Source organism: Camelina sativa, chromosome 2 (assembly GCF_030686135.1).
Source record: "Camelina sativa cultivar CO46 ecotype springtype chromosome 2, ASM3068613v1".
Lineage (NCBI taxonomy): Eukaryota > Viridiplantae > Streptophyta > Magnoliopsida > Brassicales > Brassicaceae > Camelina > Camelina sativa.
The window spans coordinates 29770590-29792449 of record NC_141881.1 but is presented as its reverse complement, the minus strand read 5'-3'; the positions used below and the strand labels follow the sequence as shown (position 1 = coordinate 29792449).

Sequence of the window (21860 nt, the reverse complement as noted above, 5' to 3'; positions counted from 1 at the left end):
ATATTGCAAATTAACCAACTTCAATTCTACAAGTTTTTTCTCTTTTTTTTCGTCAATTTTAATATGAAGAATTCCCGTGAAGATTATATATTCTCCAAGACTCCAACCATAATGAAAATCGAGATCTTAGCATATATATAAGTATTCTTCTCTTATTAAAACAATCTGTACGAGAATATATCAATACAATATTTGGGTCAGGATGACTACACCTACGATACTATCAACTCAGTCATCCCTTAATACGAGTCTTTTTCGGCTAGTTTCTGAAATTGGTTGTAAACCAATCACGTTATTTTTTCTTTGTTTTCACATTTACTCATCGGTTGGGCTGATTTGAGAAGAATATGAATTTGTGGACTCCACTACAACTTATTTTAAGTCTACTAATCTTAAAAACTAAGCCCAACAAAATAAAATCAAAATGACATGGAAAAAAGAGATTTATTGTAGGTTGAAACATGTTGAGTTGTATTATTTGAAATGTTTTTATTGACTAACGATTTTACTGAGATGTCAAGCTGAGAAGAGCCTAAAATGCTGAGTTGTCAGATGAGGAGAGCAACACATTCTAGTTTTATTGTATTGATACTGGCAAGACTACTTCGAAGTTTGAGCCTCGAAGGTTATTAATCCATGGAAGCCGGCTAAGGGAGAAACTTTTACATACAAAAAAAAAAGAAAAAAGAAGAGAGTTATTCAGAGACAAAAAGAAAAAAGAAAAGAAAACAGATTATAAATAACCTCTTTTCTTTGATGATCAGTTAAGGGAAATACTTTCCTAACAGTTAATGCATCGTTAACCACATTTAACATTTTGCAGGATAGTAATTAATAGTATTATATTTTTATTTAATAAGGTTTGAAAAGAGAAAAACAAATTCATAACTTTAGACTATTTTTATCCTACCGTCGGGTAAATAATCTGGTTAATTAACAAGCGTAATGCTTAATCTAAAAAAACGAAATCTGTTTATTGAAAAGCACTTTTACCAATGTTTTCAAAACCGGACCGGACCGGTGGTCGAACCACGTTAACCCGCGAACCGGCAACATGTCTGGGTTGGGTTAATATCAAAACCCAAAAGAAATTGAACCGATAAAAAACCATATCAACCTGCCAAAAAACCAAAAACCGGTGAACCATTTAACCGGATAAAACCAGGTTCTACTTTTTTTTGGTAAAAATGAGTGCAATTAATTTAATTAATTACCTTTTCTAGTTTTTTTCTTAGCAAATTAGCAATAGTAAGATTTATTAGAGAATGAAGATTGAATGTTCTACACTCTTATCTCTTATTGTTTTTAAATTTGAATTTTTAAAATATTTTATTAGTACTGGTTACACTTTGAGTTTGTTACACTTTGAGTTTATTACTTTTTAAGGTTTTTTTAAAACATTATGATTATTGAAGTATTTTATTTGGCATATCCAATTATATCATAGTTATAATTATTGAAAAAAATAGAAAACCTATTCATACCTATTATTTATAAAAATATCATCAAAATCAATTAAACCCAATTGACCCCAGTCGAACCATATTGACTCATGATCCAGAAGCTTTCCGGTTCAGTTACCGGTCCGGTTTTAAATACATTGACTTTTACTTACAGCTCTCAAACTTGTGTCTCTTCTTTATCATCGGATCAAACTCTTTAACCTTTATTTCGAAATCCAATAATAAGAAAATATCAAAAGTGGTTTTGTTAACTCTTTGAATAATTTACTAATGATTCAGGGCAGTCAGAAAAACAAAAAACTTGAACCATATTATTAACAAACAACACATGTAGGAAAAGTGACATGTGGCAAGAGAATATATATTTTGCTTGAGAGGAGCGAGCGAGTGGAAACCCATCCCATTACTAGTCTAGTCTCTAGTCCAGTCCCAGTAGGCAGTAGTGGACTAGACACAGACAAAACTTACGATAAAAATATTAGGAATTGTCTCTCACTTTTGTCTCTGTTGTGTGACGATCAAGCCGCTATTTCTGAACCCATCCGACGGCTCACCTTGTTCGTTTAGGTCCCATGGCTTTAGTCGTAACCGTTGGATTTGGTAAAGACGATTTGGTCAAGTTGACGTAGACCCACCCTAAGAATGTGGGTCCGAAGATTTTGGAACCACCGACGCTTTCTTTTTCCTCCTTCTCCGCCACACCCGTATCTCTATACACTTATTAACTTATAGAGAGACATTTCAAAATGCTTAATGTATCAATAATTGAATTACCGAGAGATACATTAAGCATTTTTCTTCGAAATAACGTTTTATTAATTTGAAATGATTTATAGTAATATATAAAAGACCCTATATAAAATACTACAGTATTAAACTTGGAAAAAAAAAAAAAAAAGAAGAAAAAAACATATAAGTGTGTGAACTAATAATAGTATTAGTAACTTAAGTAGTAGAAGTAGCTTTGAGTGGAGACAGCAATCCCGAGGAGAAGAAGGGTCTTCTTGTCGCTTCCTTCTTAAACACATCCCAACCCCCAAACTCTTCCTTGCCTTCTCATCTCATTTCTCTTCTCCTCCCTCTCCCTCTCTCTCTTGATTCTGTATATTGTCTCTCTTAAAATGGGTCTCACTTCTCTTCACAATGTTTTTGTATATTGTCTCTTTTCCAAATGAAGATATATAGGACTTCAACCAATTCAAGCTAAATTATTTTGTTAACTATAAACACAAAAATGACAAAATATTATGAAGATCTGTTTGTGTTTTATACGTACTTCATTAAAATTTGAAATTTGGCGGCACTCTAAGGAATATATTCCAGTTGGGGATGGATGCCGGAAAAACAAGAAACCAGGTTCCTCTAAATCCTCCTCCTCCACTTCTTCCGGCAAAAAGCCATCCAACATCGTTACCACTAATACCACTGATCTAATTAGCAAATTCTCATCAAAATTACCAAAACTCACCTCTAGGATTTTCACATTTTGGTGGGCTCAACTCCGGAGCACAGTAACGTTGGTTTCTTGGAGAGCAAGTATGGGGGGGGGGTTTACTTTCGCAGAGCCCTAGACCTACTGATTTCCTGGACAGTAATTAAGTATGATCTTATGGGAGGGAATAATGACAACGACCTGGTCATGGTTGATCATGGAAGTAACGGAGATCATCATCATCACAATAATCATCACATCACAAGGGTCTGAATCACACGGGTTAGATCTTAATAACAACAATGGTGGATTTTAATGGGATTTCTCCGGGAAGCAATGGAAATGGAGGTGGTCTCATGGATATCTCGGCATGCCAAAGACTTATGCTATCCAGTTATGACCATCTAACATTATAATCGTCAAGAAGATCATCAAAGGGTAACTACAATAACGGATGTGAAGCCAAATCCGAAGTTGTGTTATCGCTTGATTGGCAGCAAGATCAATGCTACGATCCAATGGTGGTAACGGAGGCGTAGGAAAATCTGACGATGGTGGCTATATATATATATCAACGGTGTAGGTTCACGGTTTGATGAATGGCTCCTCGACTAAAACAAACTCCTTGGTTTGATAAATTAATCAGAACGTTTTTCTCTTGTCGTAAGTAATGAGTAGTAGTAGAGAAGCAATTAAATTTATGTACCGAGGTTTGTTTGCTTAGACAGTCTTACTTATAGTTACTTTCGTAATTATTATCGCTAGTTACGAGAGTAATCTTGATTAGGGTATTCAGAGAGATACTGTATATCGGTTTTGTGTGTGTTCGTGTGGTTGAGGTGTAATGTTACTTGATATATATACTGCTATATATTTGTCCACTTTACTTTCAATAACTAAGCTTTCATACGAATTAAAATAAACAAGTTAACATATATTCTTATTGTCATCAACTAGTAGAGAAGCAATCAAATTATATCTGACAGTGAAGAAGATAAGAAACCTTCAGATTGGAATACATCGCAAGAAGAAATTGAAAGATAGAAAAGCTAGTGCAGGCACATAAGTGTTCCACAACATAAAGTAAGTACACCATAAGTTCATTACTCTCAAGATTGAATTGTGTTCATGAATTTATATCAAAAGATCAACCTGTTGATGAATTTAGGGAATGATCGATAATGATCAAAAAGGAAGCATCACTCTGCATAACTTTGCCGCCCAGCTTCATCAATTGGTGGTGCAGTTATAAGCACAATCAACATTGTAGGTGAACATTTCTACAAAACAGAGTCATTAATGCTTCAGAACCATTCACATAAAGGAAGAAGATGCAAGTGAGAGAGGATCATAGAAGCATATAAAAAAAAAAAAAAAAAAAGAAACCTTCAAATGCTGAACGATTCTTCTGACATTATCTTTGGTACTCTGAGCCCTAAGAAAAAGAGAGTAGAGAGTAGAAAACACACTGAGATATAAGGCACACCAAAGCAACTTACAGTGTCAAGAAGAAGAGCTCTCATCATCTCAAATCTACATATTTTCATACTTGAACCAGTTCTTTCATTTCAGAGAACACTGATCATCCATGAAAATGTCATCAACAAACTGACACATCCTAGACTTATATATATGTCAAAACATTCAGAACTGAATCCAGAGTTACAGAGTAGGCACTAAGCAACACAAACAGATGTGTAATGTACTTAGAGAAACACATGGATCCAGAGGTACTCAAAGACCTATCAGATTCACACTCAAAGTCATAATCATTAATCACAATCACTACAGCAGATCTTGAAGAAAACAATCCAATCAAATCTCAAATTCAACATTGAAGACTCGAGAAAGAAAGAGAGGGAAAGAAGAGTACTGACGAGAGGGAAAATGTGATGAAGCAAGAAGCGAGCCCATCGGGGTGTCGTAGCAAGAATTGCAGCTAACCGAGAATAGAGAAGAATATCATGAAGCCTGCAGCTATCTGGACAACCCTTCGACTGCCAACTCGTGTCAAGGCCCATAATCCTGCATTTTCTCTGCAGTAAAGAGCAAGAAAACCAACTTTCATACCAAAATATCTAGAGAAATTTAATAATATCAGATCATTAGTTTAATCATCTCTGAGATGCTTACACAGAGACAGAGGAACCAGCTCCAGTGCCAAACAACGACCCTGATATTAGAATCGCAACTCCCTGTTCCACAAAACATAGCATAAAACACTTCAGAATTCGATCAATATAGATTCAGCAACATCAGAACTTCAAATGTAGCTGAGTTACCTGCCAGCCAACACCGCGGCTGAGAATAGATGGCGTTGCACTTGCGTATATCTCGAGACAGAGACAAAAGCACCGGTTGACGTTAAAGTTCAGCCAGACACAGAAGAAACAAGAATGAATAAACAGAATAACAGAGCATAATCATTGTGTTTTTGAAAGATTAAAACGTGAAGAAGATAATCACAGACCTCAACTAGAGAAACAGAAGAAGCCATCATCATTGCAAAAGCTTCTCCAGCATCAAACGACGGGGCACTCCACTGGAAAGGCCATGGAACTCTTATCCTGAGTTTAAAAAACTAATGTTAACAATGAATCCAATGAGATCACACTTATCTTTTGATAACTCTATTTCTTCATGCTCTTTTGTTCTGCTTAATACTACAAAATTATGGTGGAAATGTCACTAGAGCTGCGTTGTAACCACTTACCATGGGGCAGCACCTATGATTCCAGCACGATCTGTCCTGCAACTTGTTTGTGTAGTTGGTGCAGCACCATTGTAAGCGCCACCAACTGTAAGAAGATGAGCATAGATCCACACAATCACCACAGCGAAACGGTCAAACACATTTTTCCCTGATTTGATCACATGAGGCAGGTACTGCAGCAGGAAACATGAACACATGAGATCAGGTAACCGTAGTAATTATAGCTTTTGATTTTGGCAGTTAGACAGGTTTTAATCTGCTAAGTGAGTTACCTGTGAAACGAATACTAGAATAAGAAGCTCAGGCAGTCCAATCTCTCTATGCATTTAGCAACCTGAAATGTAAAAAAGGGATATTAACAAACTGAAGAAATAAAGAGTTTCTAGTCTGCTCATAAGTGCTCATTAAAACTGTTTGTGTTTCAGTGCATTTAGAGTAGACTTACCCCCGGGAAACCAAACTCATACAGCCCAAAACCAACGAGACCCACCAGGGGAACAGCTGAAATAGGACTTAAGAACCTGAAAATGATATACAAAAGAAATTAACAACGCCTCGTCATTAATGCAATGCTGAAGACATTTTCTGAGAAAGCTAATGCTGTGGAAGCAAATCAAATATCTGAGAGATTGAGACCATATTTTTTCTCCAGACTAACCTAACAACATTACGCCAGAGACCACTGAAACCAAGAATCATCTGAAGGGTAGAAGCAACAATCAAGGCGCCTTGGGTTGCCCGCATTATCCTCTCAAAGCGCTAAAAACAAAGCAAAACATATTCTTTGTTGTTATAACAGCACCAAGATAGGGTCATAGAGATGATGAAATCAAACATGATAAACTAAAAGAAAGCAAGTCATAAAGTCATACCTCAATAGGATTTGAGGTATCACTGAATCTGCCAGAGAGGATGATTGAAATGGTTGTCGGTACAAAGGTGTAGGAAGCTCCAATAACAGCAGGCAACCTAGTCCCGAACAGCGTTTGGAGCAATGTGTTGATTCCAGCAACAAAGAGAATAGTCTGGATCACCTTTGCCTTCTCTTCCTGAAATTACACAAGATCAAATTCATTTACAGTTACAGACACCAATTAATTTGCTTACTTCATTATTATTATTAAGTAAACGCTGTTGAGGACTTACGTATCCGCCTCCCATTTGGGGAACAAGAGCAGTAGGTATGAGCACTGTTGTGCCAAGCATCACAAGATAATGTTGAAATCCAAGAAGAATAGCTTTCAGCTGAAACACAAGCATGAAGAAACTATCTAAGTATTTATGGAAGCTACAAAACTCCAAACCAACTCATTGCAACACACTGTCTCTGGATTTGGGGTTTAAACCGATTAATCCACCAAAGAAGCTAAAACATTGAAACAAGTCTAGATGTGTGATTGAACATATGGAAGAGATTAAAATAGTAACTCATTATCATTCAAACATTACCCCAGAGAGTGATAATAAAAGAAGACAAACCCCACAAATTTAGCAACAGATTAGGTAAGACTAAGAAGAGTGAAGAAGAAGAAGAAGAAAAAGACAAATCTAACGAGAATCGAACAAGCTCTTACAGGTAAAACAAGAGTTCGTCGTCGACACATTGTTCAAAAGTAAAATCCCACCGACAAAGAAATCTCTAAGAAACAGAAGAAGAAGAAGAAGAAGCTTTACAAACTTGGAATCTAGAAGAAGAAGAGAGAAGAGAGAAGAAGGCTTACGCCAAGGGGGAGGACTGGTGATACAGTAAGAAATGTTGTGGAGTTGATCTTTAGGAGGATGAGGTTGAGGTTCATCTGCTTTGGGTGCTGGAGCTCCACCCCCTGCCATGTTTAACCTCTCTTAACCTCTCTTTCTCTCTATATCTCTGCTATAAACAATGAACAGAGAGTAAGAGAAAAGCTCTCCACTCCCCCCCCCCCCCAGATCGGGGAATCTAGTTGCAATGTGTAAGCTAAGCACAAATCAGTGCCAAATAAAAAAGAGAAAAAAAAAAATTGACAAATCGGAAGGGTGGTGGTAAACTCACATCAGTGGCAGCTTCTGGGAAAGAGAGGAAGAAGACGACGAACGAAGAAGAAATAAAGAGAGTAAAAAAAAAAAGTAAAACTTAATTTCTCTGCAAAACTCGAGGTGTGTGTAACGGGAGTAAAAAATAATAATTATGAATGTAGTAATGGGACAACATATATTATTGTTAGCAATTTCATCTTTTAAAATGCAATTAATGAACAATTTATAACGCGGTTCTTGATTTGGTAAATTGAGTTATAGACCTAATTGATATAGATTTTTTTAAAAATATTCCTTTTTTCTACTACATATAGAGTTTCAATTTATAGAGTATAAATTTATTTTATTTTATTTTTGGGTGGTCAATAATAGTAATCATGGATTTTGAACAGAAGCAGTGAATCAGTTAAAAAGAGCGGTGCTCAAAATACCGCCGTATGAGTTTTTGTTTTTGTATATAAAAATTAATGTATACTAGTAGTATAGTTTTTGAAAGAATTGAGAGAGAGAGAGAGAGAGAGAGAGAGAGAGAGAGGGGGCAGCAATAAATGATTAATTAATTAATAAAGAGAAGAAAAAATAAATGATGAAAGGGACGTGAACAAAGGAAGAGACGAGAGGAATCTTTTTCTTCCTTTACTGAACAATATTATGGGTAGGTTCATAACACTGTTTGTTTTTTTTTTTACACAAATTAAAAAAAAAAGTTAAAATTATATATTTACCCCTATTTAATAAGTAGTTAATGATTTAAATTCAATAAAAATAGTTTTGGGTTTAAGAGTAAAAAAAGAAAATTTAGCATTAAAACACTCATTGGAAAATGTAAAATGACACTCTTTATGAAACAAAATTTTTTCTCTCAAATGACACTCTTTGTGAAACCGAGGAAGTATGAATTAATTGTGTACTGTTTAAATTCTAAGAACTCTTGATCTCTTAATTAAAATTGTATCCTCCAATGGTAGTATATAATTATGAATCTCTTATTTTGAAAATATAGTTTTTTGAAATTTTAAAAGTTTAAATAGATTAGAAGTTGTATAAATGATTAAACTATGCAGTAAAACCTCTATAAATTAATAATGTTGGGACTAAGACATTTTATTAATTTATAGTGATATTAATTTATCTGTAAATTAATTATTATTATTTTATAGTGTAAATTAATAATTATTAATTTACAGGTATATTTTTAATTATTTAAAATTTCTAAAATTATGAATTGAGACAATTTTTGCAAAAGAAAATTAGAATTTTGGATGTTGTAAATTTTATGGTATTGGAATTGAATTTGAAATAATTAAAAAATATTATTGACAATAAATTACAAATATTATAGACAAATTTACTTATACACATGACATACATATTCAAATTTATGAATAAGAGTATCAATTATCGTATTTTACTAGTCTATCAAATTATCAAAATGTAAATGATGCATATTTAGAAATTGAAAATTTTAAAAAGTTTTAGCTATTTTTATGAAATGTTACAGAATATTTTATATCATTATAGTTTGAAAATACAACATAACAATTGTTTTATAGATATGAGGTTTAATAGAAACATACTTTACTATATCAGTATATATATGTGTGTGTGTGTAACTTTACATGATTATTAATTTATGATATTATTGGGACCATATTTTACATGGGGATTTCAAAAAAATTATTATCTTATCGAATTTTGTTATTTTTTACACTGTCCCGACTTGGGACTAACAAAATTTATTAATCTATAGTGTTTATTAATTTAAAGAGTATTAATTTATAGAGGTTTTACTGTAATTACAAAAAGCTTACATCCTGAAGAAAAAAAGACAAATCTGAGTAAATCTACAATTACAAAACTAAACTGGTAAGACAAGTGTTTGAAACTGTAACCTGAACTATAATGACAAACAAAGCAGCATACACAATCTCCTTGTATGGTTCTAGCTTCATACGCAAACCATTCACTTTCACAATGTTTCTTTCTTCTCTTCTAACCCTCACACACATTAATTTCGATGGTCTGCATCAAAGAAACAGAGATATGTAATGTCACTTATGCAGAAAGAAAGAAAAAAACAAAATCGATTAAGATAAAGCATAATTATAAGCATAATTGTAAGTTCAAACGCTAGAAATATGTGCACCATCCAATGCTAGCGGCTTGGGAAATGCTCATCAGAATCCAATGTTGCTGCTAGCACGAGAGATGGATAAGCCGGCTCCACCTTACTCACAACATCAGACTCCCCTACACACTTCCCCCAGGGGTGACAAAAGCTAAAACCAAAGTGCCGGAGCAAATCGTCTTTCACGGTTTCAATCACCATGTCTCATTAACTCCTCCACACTTCGCCAAAGTCGCAGCCTGAACAAAAAAAACTACAAACAACAAACAACTACACACAAGTCAACATAAACTGAGCCACCAACAGAGCCACATCAAAGCCTCAAACGGATCCGCTCTGAAACCTCCACAACACCACCGCTCTGAAACCTCCACAACACCACATCATACCACAACTTTCTCAACAGCTTCACAGATTTTTTCAGTTTGAGGCAGATAAGCAGAGCAGCCATTGCAGTCCAACAAGCTGTAGAAGTGAGGACATCCGTTTTCTCTTTAGGGAGGAACAAGTCGAGAACCCTTTTTCCCCGGACTTCAGCCAACTGAATCAGATGAAGAAACATTAGCCTCTATTTACTTGATGTGTCAGCTTAAGTTACCATAACAAAATAAAACTTGTTTAAGTTTTACCAAGTAGAAAGCAAGCATCACAAGAGGCAGTGTGAATCTAAGAAACACCAAAAGGATTAAAACAAGAGAACAAAATAAAAAGCCGTGTTAGACTTGCAGGATGCCAAGATTCGTCGTTCTCAACATGCCCATGGTTCTGTGGCTAATTCTCCTGCATAACCAAGCAAATTCGTATGTGGTTCTGCAAATGGTTTATTGAACTATAATGAATTGAAAGCTAAACTCACCAGCCATGGTAAAGTACAAGAATAGAGGAATAAAGAAGATGTCCCACCACATTGTTCAACCTCGGATCATTTGAGAAGCTACCAAGTCCACTGCAATATGATCAACAACAAAAATTAATTTTTTTTCTCTCCTTAAGCTAATTTGTAAAGTTCTCTAGTCTTTTTTTTTTTTTTTTTTTCTCTCCTTAAGTAAAGTTTTTTTTAACCTATCTCTTTTCTAGAGGCTTGAAAACAAAACAAAACAAATAAAGTGAGATTTGTGTTCAAATAAGTAAAACTTTTAATAATTTTCTTGTTGAATTTTCTTCTTGCTTCACTTTTTGAAAGAAAAAAAAAAAAAAAAAAAAAAAAAAACACATTATTATTATAGCTAAAATGAATTAACAACTTTCTTACTTTGTTTACCATTGCATTGATACCATATGATACTCATTTGAAGTCGAGTATGTAATCTAAAAAAATCTTATATTAAAGAAGTGAATATCTAAAATACATTATTATTATTTAAGATAAAACTGAAGTGTTTTAGTCTTCTAGATAAAATAAATTCCTTGTGATTCCTATTGACACAGATGTTATTCTTTTGTAGACCAATAACCCTGCATTTTCTCTGCAGTAAAGAGCGAGAAAACCAACTTTCTTACCAAAATATCTAGAGAAATTAGTAATATCAGATCATTTATCATCTCTGAGATGCTTACACAGAGACAGAGGAACCAGAATGTTAATTTATATAGTGTGAAATTAGTAATATCAGATCATTCGACATTTTTTAAATGATTGGATAAGACTTTCAAAGTACAATTGTTCTTTACACAAACAAAAACAAAAGAAAAGAATTCCATCTTATTTTTCTTTTGCAAATGTTTTTGTAATCTACGTTTTCTAATCGTATTGAGATATAATCACATTTAATCTACTATGATGTTTTTACAGAACACTTGATCTATCTCTTACTAAATAGCATGTTATTTTGTTTGTCATGCTCAAAAATAGAATGTTATTAAAAAAAAAAAAAATTTGCATGTCTTTTAGAACAACATAGGGGAATATTTTATAGGATATATATGGGAAAGAATGTTAGTTACAAAAACACTACTCGCTCGTTTTCGTGTGGTTTGCACTAAAAGCTCTATATTCATCTACCTAATAAAATAATTGTTCATGATCATTTGTCGCAATTACCAGATATATAATTAGTATGGTGTAGTCGAAAATGTTACTTCCAAAATGTTACTAGACCTCAACATTTTGACAAGCAAAAAAACTTATTTCAATATTTTACCGCAGTCAGGTGAATATATAACTTCTGTTTGGGCCTAATTTCTAAGATCCATTAAGGGTTTGTAATGGCAAATTATTAACCCATTAATAGTGGTGTCTGATGAAAATTAAAGACAACATCACCTCACCAGTTGTTCAATCAATTACTGTGACGTCTCCTTTTATTCTTCGGTTAATAACTGTGACTATTCAAAAAGGAGATAAACGTATAGAAGTTAACTACCATTTTAGCCCTTTAGTAAGGGCATTGTTTCCTCTTTTTTCCATGGGCAAAACAGTAAAAGACAGTATTAAGAAAAAAATAACAAACTTTGTGCTGTGGACGTGAAAGTACAGCAGAAAAGAAAGAAGGAAGAAGAGAGAAAGAGAAATCCAAAAATCTCAACCGGCATTAAACCCTAGTTACGCTCGAGACGGTGGTAGAATGGGGAAGAAATCGAAGACGCCGGGAGAAGGCCGTAAAGACGGTGGTAGAGACGAAGAGGCGACGAAGCCGATTCACGACTTAACCGAAGCTAAGGTGAAGACGAAATCGACGACGAAAGGAGAAGGCCGTAAAGACGGTGGTAGAGACGAAGAGGCGGTGGTAGAGACTCAGCCGATTCACATGGACCGTGCGAGCCAAAAAGAGAAGGCGAAACGTGCTTCTTCTTCCGAACCACCGCCGGTTCATAGTAAGCGTAAGAGGAGTTCTCAGGTCACTCCCAATGCTGAGGATTTGTTGCCTCCATCCAAACCGATTTGTAATTTCTCTACTCAGGTACGTTATTCATTAGAGAATCTATATATTACTGATTCACTATATGGTTGGTTTGGATAAGATTTGAGAAAAAGATTCTCCTATTATATACCTTCGTAGGGAGTTAACGAAGAAGAAGCAGCGAAAGAGGATCAGGATGAGGAGATAGAAGAAGCGAAACCTGATTCCGAGGATGAGAGTGCGAAAGGTGCTTCTACTTCGACACCAAAAGACAAGCGAGCCAAGGTATGATGTTAGTTCTCTACGCATATTTGAGAAACCTTCGATCATCACTGTTTGATTATATGAGATCTTTCCTACTCTTTCTTTACGCATATATGTGGTTGGTTGGTATTAGCTAGAATAAGAAGAGAGAGATGAAACTTAAAAGTTGATTTTTCTTACGCATATGTTTTCTTTTTCTTTCTTGTAGTTAGCTGTTGAGGAACGTGTGAACCACTTCTGGTGGGATTACGATAATAAGGAGATCCCGAGTGATCTTAAACACGATGAGGTATATCAAAAATTTCTAGACGCTCTTAAAAGTAAAGGCTTGCGAGGACCAGTGGTGATACATGTGTTTGTTGGTTACACCAACTCAAACAAACCAAAAATGGGGAAGCTTGTTGAAATCATCCATGCGAACCCATTTCCTAGTAAGTTTGACTTTTATTTGTTGTGAAAAACATTTGACTTTGATTTTTTTGTGAACTAGAATTGACTTTTTTATTTAATTTCAGGACCAACGCACAGAGATACAAAGGGCAACCAGGCTTCAGACGTCTGTCTTAAAGGCGAGATCGATAAGTTCCGTGCAGATACGTCTAACAATCGTCATACAGCCAATCACATCTTCATCTCAGGGGACACGGGTTTTAGATCACAGATGAAGACATTTCTTGATGACGGTTACACCGTAATGAACGTGGGTGATCGACTTGTAGTAAATGGACCTGATGATGTTTTTACCCGCCTTGCTCACCAATGGGAGTGGAGACATTTTCTGGGCCTTCCTCCTGACAAAGTTCACCAAAACCCAAGTTCGAAGAGAGAAGCTCAAAAAAAGAAAGAGAGAAGTCAAGCCCACAGGAAAGGACTAGAAGAGAGATCTAAGCAAGATAAGAATATTCGAGTAGCACGTGCAATGGTAAAGAACTTTTTCTAATATATAATCTTTCTTTCTAATATATACTCTAATATATATAACATTCGAGTAGTGATAATAATAATTTTTTTTTTTGGTGAGGCAGGACGAGAACACTCCCATCCCGGGTAGCCTGAGGAAGGTGGATCAACCCAATCCGGGGGTTGAGATGATCTTCAAGTTAGATGTGCAAATCCAAAGAGCCGTTTTCGCTGAAATTGGAGAGGAGTTCATCCTGATTATTGCTAAAGATATTGAAGATGCGCTGCAACTTATACATATAAAGGAGTTTTAAGTCACCGAAGGAGTCTACTAAACTCGAACAACTCGTGGACAACAAGTGGAGGGTTTTACTATTGAATAAAATAGATAGAAATATCTTTGTTGAGCTCGAAAATTTGAGGAAGATTTAGTGATCGTGATAGTTTTCTCTCTCTCTTATCTCCCGTACTGTTTCGTTTCGTGTTCCATCCACTATTGTAATAACAGTGTTTGAGACTTAGTATCTTAATTTGGATTGTGGTTGTTTTGTGAGTTGGTAGCTTTAATCGACGCTGCCTGAGTAAGTCCTTTTCTTATATTGGCGAGATCCTTCTTTTTTCTTTTCTTCTTCCCTTGTGTAGTGTTAACTTTCTTTGGAAAACGTTGCTGTATAATGTTACAGCTAGTGTCCAGAAGTGGTATAATTGTTAGAGGCAATATTTGTTGTGTTCTTGAGAAGATATTGAATAGTCCTAGCCTTGCTGCAGTTGATGTACAGTTGATGCTCATGCTGCTCTGTCAAGTTGTCCTGTGAATTGTCCCTTTGTCTCACATGGAAAGAACGGTCTCGGAAGTCTTGAGGAAGATTGTGAGGAAGTACAGCGGAATGAGACCCGAAGTCATTGCTATAGCCACTGCAAATCCAATGGCAGTCCGAGCTGATGAGGTCAGCGCAAGGCTGTCTGGTGATCCAAGTGTTGGTTCTGGAGTTGCAGCTTTAAGGAAAGTTGTTGACGGGAACAACAAAAGAGGTCGACCAAAGAAATCACCTTCACAAGAAGATGCCCCAAAAGAAGTAGATCGGACTTTGGAAGGTAATGTCTCACTTACACATTTGTAGGTGTATACTCGGGTTTTACTTATGTAATCTAACATGCTTCACTCATGCAGATGATATTATCGATAGTGCAAGACTACTGGCTGAAGAAGAAACTGCGGCATCCTAAAGCAGATGATAAGGAAAGCAGCAGAAACATGGTAGTTTACTGTTTTAAAGCGGTAGACTTGTTGGTTTAGTGCTTTAGTTCAGGTTAATGAAACAAAGTATTTTTACATGTTCAGAGGTTTTTGTTTCAGGTAGATGTAATTCTGTAGTTCTATTGAAACGGTAAGTTTCTATATGGGGCTAGTGGATCCAGTCTTAAGCTTCAGATTTTGGATGTACAAGTTTGTTTCCTTTATGTTTTTGTTTGTTAACAGCGGTGAAGGGAAAATGGAGAGACAGTTTAGCAATGGGAGGTATTGGGGATTTGCTTAGTGAAGAAGATGAGGAAGAGGACGAAGATTATGAATTTCTTAAGAAGAAAGCTGTTTCTGCTTTTGGGTTTGATAAGGAGAATGCTCTAGTAGCGGATCAAGCAAAGAATGCAGATAACTCTTATTTGACTAAGACAAGGTAACGTTGTTTCTTTTGTGTGCTGTTGAATTATCTACAAGACAGAGTTAGGTTCCTGCAAAAGTTTTCATTACTTTTTACTCTGATCACTTGGTAAAATGTTTCTTTAACAGATTCGATCAGTATCCACTGTCTCCCTTATCGCTAAAAGCAATCAACGAGACAATGACTGTTGTGCAGGAAGCTACTCTTCCTGTAATTCTCAAAGGTATGTGTTTCTCTTATACTTTTTTTAAATGGTGCTTATTGAATCAATGTTGCTGAAAGAAAACAACACCATGATGATTTAGGAAGTTGTGACACCTTAGCAAATCCAGTAGTAGAAAGAAAAGCTCACAAACTTTGTGAACCTCAATTATAACTTATCTTAATTTCCTTGGCATTTCTACTTTTTCCAGGCAAAGATGTCCTAGCTAAGGCCAAAACAGGAACGGGGAAAACTGTAGCGTTTTTGGTGAGACATACCATACACTAAGTTGGTGTTCAAGTTGTGATTGGAGGCACAAGACTTGGTTTAGAGCAAAAGCGTATGCAAACAAATCCTTGTCAGGTGAATATTGTTTCCTTTGGTTTATATAGTTGAGGCTCATCTTTGGAGCAAATCCATAAAATTCCCTTTAATATCGTATCTGTAACTTCCATAAAATTCCCTTGATGAAGCTGACCACCTTGAGAGGATAATTTCAGCGGTTCCTAAGGAGAGACAAACTTTTCTATTTTCCGCCACAGTACCTGAAGAGGTCTGTCTCATTTTCTTGCATAATTTGTTTGGTTTTGGTTTTTGTTACGATAGTCCCTTGTTGTAATGGGTCTTGATTTGTGTGTTTTTTTTTTTTTTTTTTTTTTTCTGGTGTAAAGGTTCGCCAAATATGCCTTGTTGCTCTGAGGCGGGATCACGAGTTTGTTAACTGTGTTCACGAAGGCACTGGTGAGACACATCAACAGGTCAGACAAACGCACATGATTGCATCTCTGGACAGACATTTCTCTCTTCTGTACACACTTCTTCGCGAACACATAATGGATAATGTGAACTATAAGGTATAAAACCAGCGCCTAATATTGCAGACCCTGATGACTATTGTTTTCCCTTTCTAACCAACTCTTGTTCCTGAAGGTCATTGTCTTCTGTACAACTGATATGGTTACAAAATTAGTGGCTGATCTACTTGGTGAGCTAAACTTAAATGTGAGAGAGATCCATTCTAGAAAACCACAGAGTTACAGGACAAGGGTTTCTAATGAGTTCCGATTCTAGAAAACCACAGATCATTAAAAGGTTCTTTCTTCTTCAACACTATAATGGAATCATATGTTTTTGTTTATAATTCTGAATGTCTCAACTTTATGTTCCAGTTGGGTCTCGTGTAGTTGGAGCTTTCATTATGCCTTGTGGAACCTGTTCTTATTGTGCTAAGGTGACTTAGTGAATTGTAGTTGCTTTCATCCGATTCTTTAATCTGACAACTGTAACTTTTTAGCTGATACTTTTACTTACTTGGATACAGGGCCATGATGATTTGTGAAGATGGTGGAAAAGCTGTGATGATTGGACTCTCAAAAGCTGGTTCTGTTGGAGAAATTGACATAAATAGACTTGTTCGTAGGAAGGTCTGGGTTCTTACTTTCTTGTCCTACTTAGAATATTCACTGGTCCTGACCATGATATTGAATCTCTTTCTTTTTTGTTTTTTCCAATATTTGTGAAGATAAAAAGTGATAGGGTCATATGGAGGAAGAGCAAGACAGGATCTTCCTAGAGTAGTGAAACTGGCAGAGTCAGGAATCTTCAATCTAGCAAACGCAGTCATATTGTCAATGGTGCTAAAGAAGATGCTGTTATGTGCAACCATTGGTCTTGGCATCGATCTATTGCCCATTCCATGAGCTCCTGCCATGTTTCCTGCTACGTTTCCTGCTGCTACTGTTTGAGGAGGATTGATGCTTGTTGTGCCTTCGAAATCCGTGTTTGTGTCGACTGGACGAGTGTAGGGTAATTCACATTCTTCTCCATCGGTTGGGTGGCTACAAACGCGTTACGTCCAGGGAGAGGATCCATTCGGAAGTACTCGTGTTCTAGTGCTTGTGAAGCCGTGATCCGCTTTAGCGGGTCGTATTCAAGCATTTTGGATAAGAGATCATACGCAGGACTTTTCTGATTCAGGTGAACCACGTTGTGGAGACCAACGCTGTCGTATTTGCTGTCTTATTTTATTTGCTCAGTGATTGTCTCAACCCCTAGTTGTTGATTAACGAAAACAAAGTTGTTTTAGGTAGATGAAAGTTTTTCTTTTTTCTCTTCTTCTTACAAATGTAAAAATGTCATTTTCATAAATTACAAAAAAAAAAAAGAAATGGAAAACGGGAATATGTGTAGGCTCGTTTTTTATTTTTAGAAAGAAGTTATCAAACATATATTGGACTGTTTGACCATTATAAACTAGACTTTCAAGGATTTTGCTTTTTATTAACAAGAAAAATTGGTATTCTCTTCGATATAAAAAAAAAAAAAAAAAAAAATAGTTAAACTTGATCAACAAAGTTGTTTTTGCTTGAAAAGATGAAGGAAGTAAACTATACTATAGTGTCAAACTGATAAAGAAGTAAAACGTTTTTTAAAACAAACTTTTATTAAATGTCGACGCAACATGGCAATCACACAGGGAACAAAAAAAAAATGAAGATTGATTTGGACACCCCGCACTGGTGGCCACAATTTAATAATATCACTACAAAAAAAACGTAGACTCGGTTCAAACGCTGTAAAGGTTAAAACATTTTTGTGATGTTACGTTTTTTTTTCTACTATGTTTAGGTTTGATACGTAAATAATTCAAATTATTATTATTGATTAATGGAGATAAACTTATAATATAGATCTCTAATGTGATGTGATGTAAGTAGAGTTGTTTATTGTAAGTCTGTATGCATAATCTTTTGTGATGCGCGGAATTGAACCGTCGTTGCAAAATTGTTTGTATAAATGTATGTCAATTTTTAAAAATACTAATACAGATAGCTAGATTTGCTCTCTATCGATGTTAAAACCATTAACTACCAAAAAAAAATTGAAAGCATCTGCTACTGACGCCAAAAAAAAAAAAAAAAAGTACGCATACATTTACAAGCAGCATGTAAATAAGAATATAATCAAATCAAAATTAGCCTTAGTGGAATATTACACATAGCCACATAGGTTGTTTTAGAATCTTTCACTTAATTAGTACATCTATTAGTACTAATTAGTACAAAGGCTATTATTAGTAATGTAATCATTAATTATAAGGTCCAGCACGTGATGACATAAGTGGGGTTTATTGAATAATGAAATTTGATTCTTGGGGGTTCTCGAAGATCTTTTGAATCAAAGGGAATATCGAATAATATACGATAGCTGATAAGGTCCCAATAGCATAATATTATATATGCAATAGACATCTTAAAAAAAAAAAAAAAGCATTTGTAAAGCATCTTAAGGAGTTGGCCCGTATATATATATATATGCCGGCCAGAGACCAAGATAAAAAAGTGTCGAGAAGAGGAGATGCAAAGAGTCTCTTATATTCATGGCTAAATCCCAATTCTGATCGAAACGCATAAAATCTTGCGGTTTTTCTCGATCATATTTCGAACCATAAATTTTATGTTTTAGACATTTTTCATTGTTGTAAAACTCGATTTTTACTAATAAAAAAATATATTTTCATAATCGATAGAAGTACATACAAATTTGTGCCATATGTATTGTTGATAAATAATGGTGAACTATCAAAGATTATTGTGTCCCATATGATTGCACGTATGTTGGTTCTAAACTTCTAATTATATTAATTGAATCAAAGCTCTATACAAGTCTAATGAGTTGTAGCTAGCTAGGTAGAAAAAATAATTTCATTACATGATGAGGGCAACGTATTTGGTTGGAGAATCCGCCAATAAAGAGACATGTGTCGGATAAGATCGAACACGTTGATGAAATCCTTGAGCCGAAATCTAAAACAAAAAGATACATGCACGATTCTTATTAACTCACACTGTATGTCGAAAAACAAATAATTATACACTTTTTGTGACGACTAGTTGTCTAGTTCAAGTGGATCTTTATCAGTTTTTGAACACGTGGTTCTCATGGTTTGAAACTTGAGTTTTCTTTCTTCTCATAATGTAAAAATCTGATTACTCTTTGTTCCATTGACTTTTTTTTTGTTCAAGCTCGTGCTTCCTGAAATTCATCCACAGTTTTCTTTTCTAAAGTACACGTTTACTTTGTTTTAGAGTTATCTACATTTTTATGTAATAAATATTTTTTATATTTAATACATTGATGTTTTGAGTTGCTGTTTTCCATGTATAGTTGTTAATAAATTTATGATTTTTTATGAGTGAATAGGGGAAATGTATATATTTTATAAATAATACTCTTTCTGTCTCATAAAGAAAAGATTGATGTTTTGATAATTTCACACATATTAAGAAAATTTTTAGTTTTTATTTATAAATTAATTTATAATTACTTTTTTTGTACAGAGAGAAAATATAAACCAATAACAATTCAAAAATTTAAATATTTTCAATGATTATTTCTTGAAGTTTACAAAACATCAATCTTTGCGAAACAAAAAAATATCCCAAAATATCAATCTTTGTGAGACAGAGGAAGTACTTCTTAAAAAAATATTTTATAAATAATATATAAATTAATAGTTAAGAAATTAGATGAAAACTCAAAACATTAGTCTATTGGGAATATATGGAAAAACAAAATGGTGCATCCCCTATATAATATTACGTAATTACACAACTTTTTTTTGGTAAACTATATAATAATTATAAGTTATAAAGTTATATTATTATTTGATTCATTAGTTGGTTACAAAATATGTTATATATGTTGTAACCATTAGTTATATGACCTAGGTTTGGGATATTCTAAAAAAGAATATTCCAAAGAATAAAACAAAATCTCCAAAGAGTATATTTACATAAGGCAAAAAATCTGATAAATTAATTACTCTTAAACGTGATTTCTGATTATACAATCAAAATGAAATCTTATCTAACACCTATCCAAATTTGTATAAATCATTGACATCTCTATTCACCGGAATACACCGTATTCATACAAAAAATAACATTATTTGTTTAGTTTGGATTTACAGGTAAAAGGAAAGTATATTAATAAAATTAATACATTAACAATTTAAGTATATTATTTATATAGTCTGGATTCACGAGTTCACTTGATTATTGTAATCGAGATTTACGGGTTCCCTTGATTATTTTAAGTGTATTATTAATAATAACAAGGAATCTTGAACATAAACCATAATATCTACTGAAAATTTACATTAATCATTTACATTATTATTAACCAATTATTTCAAAAAAATAAAACCACTTTAAGGAATAAAATGTATAAACAAATTTAACAATATAAACAAACTTTTTACAAAATCTTCCGAATTAACAAGTGTAAGCGATATATGAGTTTAAGTGTAATAGATTATATGATAAGTTGAGTTATAATTTTTATAACGGAAGATAAATTAAATGTAAAATGTTAAAATTATATGATAAGATTGTTTAAAAATTAATAAAAAATATAAAAAATTATTTTAATATACAAAATATGTATATATATATAATTTTGGTATAAAATGAAGTTCAATCTGTGCAATAATCTGTGCTATTGCACGGGTACTCATTTAGTACAAATTATTTGGTTATCAATGATTAGATTGATAGAGAAGACATTATTAGTTAGTTCATATGCAAAATATGGGGAAAATGTATGTGTATGGAGCCACACGTTGTGACCAGAAAACGGCGCCGCTTGGAGAACGTCGGTCCATATTAATACAAAAGCTCAGAATCATTAACTGCGAGTTCCCCTTCTACTGTTTTAGTAAACTGTCCACAAGTGTTCATTTAATACATTCATAACGACAGATACAAAAAAAAGAATTGCCTGCTTTTTTTTTTTTGATGTAAACTGCTATCTCTTTTATTTTTTCATTCTCACGTTTTCATTCTCACCGTCCAAAGAGAGAGATCTCGTGGTTTTGAGTCCAGCACACAGATTTTTATGATGCTAAAAAATGGAACTCGTTATAATATCAGCATAAATGTGATGTCGAAAGTAAACTAAATTTATATAACAAAATATATAGAACTGTTAAAGTTCTCATGTTTTCAGGAAATCAAATCGCAAAAGAATTTACAAGGAGTGTATTGAAACCATGATTTTGGAAGATTTGATGAGATTTAAGAAATTTGGAATTTTGAAAGATTTTAGAGAAGTTGATATGATTTATTGTAAAATTCTTTCAAATCCCACATAAAACCATGAGATTTGAATTTCTCTATTTTTAACTAAACAAATCCCACCTAAATCCTATAGAATCTCAAAAATCATTAAAATCAAAATCCAC

General features: G+C 34.1%; 1 protein-coding gene, 1 long non-coding RNA gene and 1 pseudogene across 13 annotated transcripts; 1 reads left to right on the top strand and 2 right to left on the bottom strand.

Annotated features, from left to right (window-relative positions):
* Positions 1-3808: 3808 nt before the first annotated feature.
* LOC104741476 (nucleobase-ascorbate transporter 6-like) lies at positions 3809-7762 on the bottom strand (annotated as a pseudogene). Its single transcript, XR_015584881.1, has 14 exons — positions 7638-7762; positions 7330-7475; positions 6755-6853; positions 6481-6657; positions 6267-6367; positions 6054-6129; positions 5881-5942; positions 5609-5781; positions 5367-5462; positions 5178-5251; positions 5029-5090; positions 4773-4931; positions 4282-4323; positions 3809-4175 (listed from the first exon to the last, which is right to left on the bottom strand). The product of XR_015584881.1 is annotated as a nucleobase-ascorbate transporter 6-like (transcript).
* Positions 7763-9356: 1594 nt separating this feature from the next.
* LOC104741467 (uncharacterized) lies at positions 9357-10787 on the bottom strand. Its single transcript, XR_002034098.2, has 4 exons — positions 10606-10787; positions 10379-10529; positions 9768-10290; positions 9357-9643 (listed from the first exon to the last, which is right to left on the bottom strand). It is a non-coding gene; the product is annotated as an uncharacterized LOC104741467 (long non-coding RNA).
* A 1394-nt stretch (positions 10788-12181) lies between these two features.
* On the top strand, positions 12182-17784 carry LOC104741402 (uncharacterized). Of its 11 annotated transcripts, none has more exons than XM_087492027.1 (17): positions 12215-12649; positions 12749-12874; positions 13062-13284; positions 13369-13775; positions 13879-14334; positions 14522-14848; positions 14925-15011; positions 15096-15141; positions 15234-15429; positions 15543-15637; positions 15828-15979; positions 16117-16169; positions 16288-16470; positions 16547-16708; positions 16786-16847; positions 16938-17040; positions 17139-17784. In XM_087492027.1, the coding sequence occupies exons 1-5, from the start codon at positions 12314-12316 to the stop codon at positions 14065-14067; spliced, it is 1281 nt and encodes a 426-aa protein (XP_087348153.1). In that variant the 5' UTR covers positions 12215-12313; the 3' UTR covers positions 14068-14334; positions 14522-14848; positions 14925-15011; positions 15096-15141; positions 15234-15429; positions 15543-15637; positions 15828-15979; positions 16117-16169; positions 16288-16470; positions 16547-16708; positions 16786-16847; positions 16938-17040; positions 17139-17784. The 11 variants fall into 11 exon arrangements, with proteins under 11 accessions (XP_087348125.1, XP_087348137.1, XP_087348122.1 ...); XM_087492015.1 differs by having other exon boundaries at positions 14437-14848; positions 15111-15141; positions 16090-16169; XM_087491999.1 differs by having other exon boundaries at positions 12182-12649; positions 13879-14848; positions 15111-15141; positions 16090-16169.
* Positions 17785-21860: the final 4076 nt, after the last annotated feature.